Source organism: Pterocles gutturalis, unplaced genomic scaffold (genome assembly GCF_000699245.1).
Source record: "Pterocles gutturalis isolate BGI_N339 unplaced genomic scaffold, ASM69924v1 scaffold5906, whole genome shotgun sequence".
Classification (NCBI taxonomy): domain Eukaryota; kingdom Metazoa; phylum Chordata; class Aves; order Pterocliformes; family Pteroclidae; genus Pterocles; species Pterocles gutturalis.
Window position 1 is genome coordinate 61,053 of NW_010100172.1, and position 7,857 is coordinate 68,909.

The 7,857-nt window shown below is 40.2% G+C and overlaps 1 protein-coding gene across 1 annotated transcript in view; it reads left to right on the top strand.

The window, feature by feature from the left end:
- Nucleotides 1-4,421, top strand: part of LOC104465534 (serine palmitoyltransferase 2-like) — a gene marked incomplete at its 3' end in the record, with an annotated part of 53,527 nt that extends 49,106 nt beyond the window's left edge. The window contains 2 exon segments of the mRNA XM_010078626.1: nt 2,125-2,260; nt 4,292-4,421. Of these exon segments, the coding sequence (XP_010076928.1) occupies nt 2,125-2,260; nt 4,292-4,421 (266 nt within the window).
- Between the last annotated feature and the right edge of the window lie 3,436 nt (nt 4,422-7,857).

Sequence of the window (7,857 nt, forward strand, 5' to 3'; positions counted from 1 at the left end):
ACCGTGAAGAGGTTGCCAACTACAAATTAAGGTTGCTCTTTAATCTTTAGCCTGGAAGGCTCCCAACAATTTGGGTAAGGGTGTGACTGTATAGAGGGGAAAACTATGAAGGGGCTGGAGTTCTTTCTGCTTGAAGCACTGTAAACTCCATGTTTTGTGGGAGCATGGAGAGAATGTGTGTATGGAAGATGCTGCATTCCTGGTCATGGGAGAGGGACTGATCACAGAAGCTGTATCCAGCTGTGTATGTTACTTTACTACTCCCACAGCAGTGAAATATCATGCTTATTTTGATGGGATTGTACATCACTGACTTGAAATGCTAGAAGTTGTTCATTTATGTGTAGGAGACATGCGGATGCAGCTTTCTCAGAAGGAACCATAGTAGCTTTTTTTCTGCATGTAGATTGCTCTGGACACTTGTTTTTTTTATTGATTGTCTCAACTTTAGAAACACAAGTATCTTATAGTAGGCCTGTTTCTTCTTATTTTGTTGGGGGGTTTATTTTTTTTCAACTTCGATTTGCAGTCTGGGGTATTTAAAAAAAACCCAAACAATTGGTCTGAAAATGTAAGAGAAAGGTTGGTCCTCCACTAGAGGATCTGCTCTGATGTGAGGCAGTTAAAAAATAAGTTTCATAAGCACAAGATGCCTTTGTGTTTTACTGAAATCTTACTGCTTTTGGGGGAAGGGAAATTTAAGCATTGGCAGAAACTCTGTAGGAAAAAAGATTAAGAAATAATGCTATTAATGGAGGAGAAGAGATGCCTTAAACGGCAGTGAATGCTGTTAAAAACACCAGCTTCTGCCCACTAATGATAGGCCAAGTTTTGCAAACTTAACAGGTTTTATCCTTTTTTCTTACACTTTGCCTTTGATGGGATTTTGCCTTTGATTGCATGCTTGTGGGTGGAATGTCTGATACTCTTGGCAATGAAAACTGTATAGCTTCTTAAAATTACATTTGTTCTGGCCTGGAGCATAGCTATGTGGGTGTGGAAGTTTCTTTGAGGCCTGGCATTCTTTTTGGTTAATCACCTTATGTTATCTACAACTTTAAAGGAAGACAATCAATATCTAGCAGCCAACTTCACTATGTGGTTCAGATCCGCACTGCTGTAGACTTAATCCTTCAGTATATGAATCACCCATTTGATAAAGTCAGTGTTTGGTTAATCAGCTGTCCAGAAACATACTCTGTGGACCAGAGACAAGTAATTACAAACATTACCTATCATAGTCTCATCAATGGTATGGTGCTTAATCTCTTAGGTACATTAGAGTATTAGTTGATCAGAAATGCATTATCATCTGCTTAAGTGAGGTGATGTGGATCTTTTTCTGGGCAAAAAAGAAATGTAGTACACTGTGCTAAGCTAGAATTTAATTAACTGATCAATAAGTTGTCCTATGCATATCTGAATAGCTGAAATATTTAAATTATACTATCTTGTCTAATGTCTTCTGTGCTAATTTTGACAGATGTAAAAAAAATCAGTACATAATTGACTGAATGCATGATAAATTTGCTGCTGTTGGTTATGTGAAGTGAGCTGGTTTATCAGAAGTAATCTTTTTAATTTAAACCCAGCTCACTTTAACTGAAAAAGTTTAGGCAGCAGCCACATAATCAGTTCAGCAAGCAGATCTAAGGAGGAAAATAGTAATTTCCATCAACACAGACAAACAGGATAAAACATGGCAAACAGCCTCACCTGATTCAATAGATTTCCATTAATTATTCAGTATAAGCAAACTTTTCTTCAAGATACAGTAACCAGTGAATGTTGAGCACATTGTGAATCTTGTTTAAAAGCAGGTAACTGTCTTGTTTTGCCAGGTACCTCTTGATAAAAACCTGATATGGAAAACCTAGGGAATGTTTGGACTTGACGGTTATGCTTGCCTTAGTCCATTCAGCTACAGCCTTATCAGAAAATAAGTAACTACTCTTGATTACATGAGGGAAAAGAAACTGTGAATTCTGGTTTGCATATCTGAACACTTCCATAATCGCGAGTGGTACATTCATGGTCTGTACTTTAGCTACAGGTCTTGTGTTGCAGTTACACATGTGATTTATGACTATTGTGTTCACAGTCTTATCTTAATTTCTGTTCTAGGGAAAACACGTGTGCAGCAGCTAGCAGAGAATACCAGGTATTTCAGGAGACGACTGAAAGAGATGGGTTTTATCATCTATGGAAATGAAGATTCCCCTGTTGTGCCTCTGATGCTGTACATGCCAGCAAAAATTGGGTAGGTTTAACAGGATAACTTCTCATCTATCTTCTTTAAAGATAAGATGGTACAAGAATATTGATACTTTTCTAAATATAAGAAAAGAGTGGTTTGATTTTTGCTTTTTACGATCATTACTGAGACTTATAAAACATGGAAGCTTCCTATAAGTGATCTTGAGAAAATCGGGGCTTGTAGCTTGGGGCAGCAAGAAAGCACTTGAGGGAAGCAATTTTACCACTACATGACATCTTTTAAAAGTTGGTGTTTTTTTTCATTTTATTTATATGTAAAGTTTATATATGTGGTAAAGAGAAGCTCAAATTGAATGGAAATTAACATTAAAAGTCACTGGAGGAATCTTTCAACCAGCTCCTGGATCAGAAGCAGCTGACATTTCCATAGATTAACTCTGAAAGTTAAAAAAAGAAAAAGCAGGGGGCAGGACACGATGGGACACAACCACCTGTATTTGGTGAATTTTAAGAGGTCTGGATTTAATACCTCAGGTATTTTTATTGTAAATACTAACAGAACTGTAACACACAGCTTTATAAATGCTTATAGGCTTGTGGGCTGCTGTGTGGATAATTAAGGCTAAAATTTTGCAAGCAGGATATAATGTATGTATTAAAAACATTTGCAACATAAACAAAAGCCTGATTTCAAGGACAACTTGGCTTTGATAGCTGCTTTTCAGTGTCCATCCAGCACTCAACCAGCATTTCAAATTTGGAAAGCACAGCTTCATTTTAAGCCATACCAGCTCTCCTAGTTCAGTTAGGCTTCAGTAGGGCTAAGCACTGTGGTTCTGTGAAGGAACAAACATCTTCTAGCACTCTGCTACCCTTCTCGGTATAACCAGATTTAAAAGGCTTGTAACCTTTATGGGTGCTGTAGAGTCTGCAGTGTGCGCCATCCAGCACACAGAGGCATACTGTTTATACCACCCAGCTCCTCTACCAGTCAGTACAATCTTTTCCCTGGAAATGTTCATGGAAATGTTTATTAGCTGAGCAGTTAGGCCAGTAACTTAAAAATGAGCAAGAACACAGAGCTCTGATGGAAGTTGGCCCTCGTGGTCTACATTGGGTCCAATTCATCCTTTCTTTGTCTCTTATCTGTTTTTAAAATAGTTTGAGAGTACTAAATGGATACAAAATGAAGTGTATCAGGATACACCTATTTATAAGGAAAATAGTTGTAGCAGAAGTAAAAGGCAGAAAATTTCAAAACCTAGTAAAATTGTTGTTTTTATACATCCTTATAAGCCTCATAAGTTTATTGCTACTTCTCAAGACAAAGTCAGTTCAAAAAGGATTAACTGTTTTCTGTGGCCTATAGAAACACCCACAATTGCACTGCCGTTACAGAAAGGATCTAGATTATCTTGCCTCTCGTTGCATAAGGCACAGTCACTAATTTCTTTAATCCCCATAAGAATTTGTTTTGTTGCAGATACTGTGTGACAGTTGTATGAATTTTTTGCACCTTCCTTAAAAATATTTGGTATCAGATCAGATTATCTCCATTTACTGTGGCAATTCAATGGTTCCCATGATAGGCACTTAAAGTGGTACATTCTGTGACACCCTAATGTACTATAATTGAATTACATTGGCGAAAACAAACCATCTTGAACCTGCAGAAGCATCTGCTTTGGGGCATTGCAGCATGTGGGATTCCTGGTATAGTCAAACTTCTGAGCCTAAATCCCTGTTTCCTATTGGAAAGATTTCCAAGCTTAGGTTACAAATCCATTTAGAAAAAGCCTGCTAAAAGACCAGCGTCTGCCACATATAATCTTTCAGCTTTGTTAGAACTTAATACAGTGAAACTTTTTGAGGGAGGACCACCTTGAGATTGAATTTTACAAAGGCTTTTGTGAACAGGTGTTCTGCCTCTAAAAGAAAGCACTGGAAGCTCTAAATTGTGGTCTTACAGGCTTGTTTCAGCAAAGGCCTGTATGGGTTAACATACTGAGACCTTCAGGCTGCTGCTGCTTTACCTCCACTGGTAGTTCCGGATCTTTCTTGTTCTCTCTGGCAGTGCATTTGGGCGTGAGATGCTGAAGCGGAACATCGGTGTTGTGGTTGTGGGCTTCCCTGCCACCCCCATCATCGAGTCCAGAGCCAGATTCTGTTTGTCTGCAGCTCATACCAAAGAGATGCTTGATATGGTAAGTGTCTCATCTTGTCTTCCTTTTCATGCCTTCTATAAACAGATACAATTGTCTATTTTTTGTAGACTGGATCTGTGTTTGGTACACAAACTAGTTGAACTGAATGTTCAAAGCCTTATGTATTAGAGCTGGCAATGACTCCATCTCTCTTTCCTTGCTTCAACAATGCAGAATGGCTGCTTACAGTAAATCTTAAGGACTTTCTTTTCCTATTTTAAATGATGGGAGAGAGACACTCTCATTCCTTTGAGATAATGCTTTTTGCTCTCTTAAGAAGCTCTACCTTACACTCAATCTTTTAGAAGGAAGAAACTCTGCTTCTTCCCGACCCTAGATGCAGAAGGTAAGAAGAAAAAGCCCAAGAACCTTCAAAACATCTGTATTCTTCTCAAAAGTGAGTGCAAACCTCAGCACATGATTACCAGTGGGAATTTTTATTCCCAGGATTACTATTTCAGTTCTTGTGTACATCTTCAGTGCACTGTATCTTAAATGATCCTGTCCTAAATGGGTCTGTGCCGTGTGCAATGCCTTACTGACTCCTCCCCCCACTAGGCGTGTTCCAGCTTCTCAGCACAAATACAAAACACAGCCTCTTACTTGCTAGTGTGAAGAAACTTAACTCTGTCTCAGTTGAAACCAGGACAAGGTCCCCTCTAAAGAGGCCTGCATCACAGTTAGGAGATGCTGCCTTAAAAATTAAGGATGGAAGTTACTCTGACTATGTAGTTGAAAGGGCATTATATGAATAAGCCTGACTATCCTTATTACATTTTGGTGTGGTAACTACATTGATTTTTGAGTCTTCTAAATAATCTTCTTTGGCAGACGTGTACATGGGCTGTCTTAGGCTCTGTCAAACTTCTCCATTATATATTTTCCCCACTTTGCTGTTCTGTGACTCAGAACCTAGGCTCGGTTGAGTCATGACCTTGGACTTCAGGAGAGTAGACTGTCCTGTTAAGAGACCTGCTTGGAAGAATCTCATAGGATATGGTCCTGAAGAGAGGCGGTGTCCAGGACTGCTGGTTGATTTTTTTGTTTGTTTGAGATTTTTCCCCCTGAAGAATGGCCCTGCAGACTTTCAGGAGAGCAAATGTAGTGGGAAGCCTACATAGATTAACAAACTGACAAAAAAATAAAATGGAAGCATTTAAGAGGTGCAGGCAGGGACAGGTGGCCCAGGAGGAATGGAGAGACAGCCCTGAGCATGCAGGGCTGGGGTCAGGAAAGCCAAAGCCCACCTGGAGCTGAGTCTGTCAAAGGACATTAAATGCAGCAGGTGGACCTTTTATGGGGATATTAGAAGCAAGAGGAAGAGTAGAGAAAATGTGGGTCTGCTGCTGAACAGTATGGAGGTCAGGTAACAAATGACATGCAGAGGCCAGGCTACTCAGTGCCTTTGGTGCTTCAGTCTTTAGTGATGAGACTTGCCTTCAGAAATCCTGGGCCCATGAGGTCAGTGGAAAAATATGGAGCAATCTAGACATACCCTTGGTGTGAAGGAGGATCAAATAAGGGAACATTTAAACAAACTGACATCCACAAGGCCATGGGACCTGATGGGGTGCACCCATAAGTGTTGAGGGAAATGGCTGTCACTGAAAGGCCACTTTTGATTATCATCTTTGGAAGGTCATGGTGACTGGAGGAGGTTCCTGAGGATTGGAAGACAGCAAATGTCACCACTGACTTCAAGAAGAGCAAGAAGTGTGATCTAAGGAAATGCAGATTGCAAAGCCTCACCTTGATCCTTAGGAAGATGATGGAGAAAAAAATCCCTGAAACTATTTTCAAATATTTTGTGGAAAAGAAGGTGATTGGGAGTAGTCATCGTGGAGTTATGAAGGGGAAATCATGCCCAGTGTCCAGATATGATCAGGTGGCAACACTTGAATACATGAACAGCAAATGGGACATGTAGACTAATGTATTGTAAAAAAAAAAAAAAAAAAATCAGACTTTTTACACTTTGCTGCTGCAGAACTTTGAAATCAGCAGCTGAAAATGGGTATTTTTTTATTTCAGTTTTATTAGGAAAAATAGTAAGGCACTACTATGTGCACTTCAGTAATGTATATTTAATGTCATTCCCTATCAGTTAAACAACTTGCCATGTGTCTGTGGCGCTGTACCTGCTGTTTCTGAGTTGATTCTGCCTTGTAAGACCTGAGGGATTCTGCCCTGACACTCCAACAGGAGACTGCTTAAGTTGTTCCTTCCCAGCTACTTGCCCAGCAATTCTTCCTGTAATTATCCCAATTCACTTGTTTCTGTTCCAAATAAAAATTATGAAACAGTATGTTTGGAGAAGGCCCTCTCCTTCCCTTCCTTTCCCCCTGTGTGAAATGAATAGTATCGCAGGCTTGGCTCAGAGCATGGTCATAGAATGGAGTGCATTGCCACAAGTGAGGGAGCAGTAACTTCTGGCCAGGTGGACATGGGGGGAAGAATGGGAAGGAGGTAGGAGGACGGAAAAGAAAGAAAACTGAAGTCTCTCAAATCATATTGCTGCAAACTGAGCTACAACAGAAACTGTGCAAATTTGATGTGCTGGCACTACCTGAGCAATCATGCAGTTTTTCTGTTGGTTAGTTTCTTGGTCTTCTTTTGTAGTGACTCGCTGGAGTCTTTACCATAACAAGCTGCTTTTGCAGGGTCTATATAAGTACTATACTTGCTCTCTTCCAAAACCAATCTGTTACTTTTATTACTCTGCTTAAAAAAGCTCTTTTCCTGTCAATTCACTTATAAGTCTTTCTGCTTTCCAGAATATGTTTAAAGTTTTGTACATTTAACTCTAAAGACTCATTTCTAGAGTACATATGTACGTGCTAAATGCTTTAAATTGGCAAAATGCTTGCTTAATATATTAAGGCTTGTCTGCCTAAGAAAATTAATCCAGGCCAAAGGCTTTTTTCTAAGTTACACAGAATCACAGAATGTTAGAGATTGGAAGGGACCTTGAAAGATCATCTAGTCCAATCCCCCTGCCGGAGCAGGAACACCCAGATCAGCTCACACAGGAACGCATCCAGGCGGGCTTTGAATGTCCCCAGAGAAGGAGACTCCACAGCCTCTCTGGGCAGCCTGTTCCAGTGCTCTGTCACCCTCACCGTAAAGAAGTTTTTTCTCATATTCAGGTGGAACCTCCTATGTTCCAGCTTGAACCCATTGCCCCTTGTCCTATCACTGGATGTCACCGAGAAGAGCCTGGCTTCATCCTCCTGACACTCACCCTTTACATATTTATAAACATTGATTAGGTCACCCTTCAGTCTCCTCTTTTCCAAGCTCAAGAGACCCAGCTCCCTCAGCCTTTCCTCATAAGGGAGATGCTTCACTCCCTTAATCATCTTTGTGGCTCTGTGCTGGACTCTCTCCAGCAGTTCCCTGAATTGAGTTTCTTGAACTGAGGGGCCCAGAACTGGAC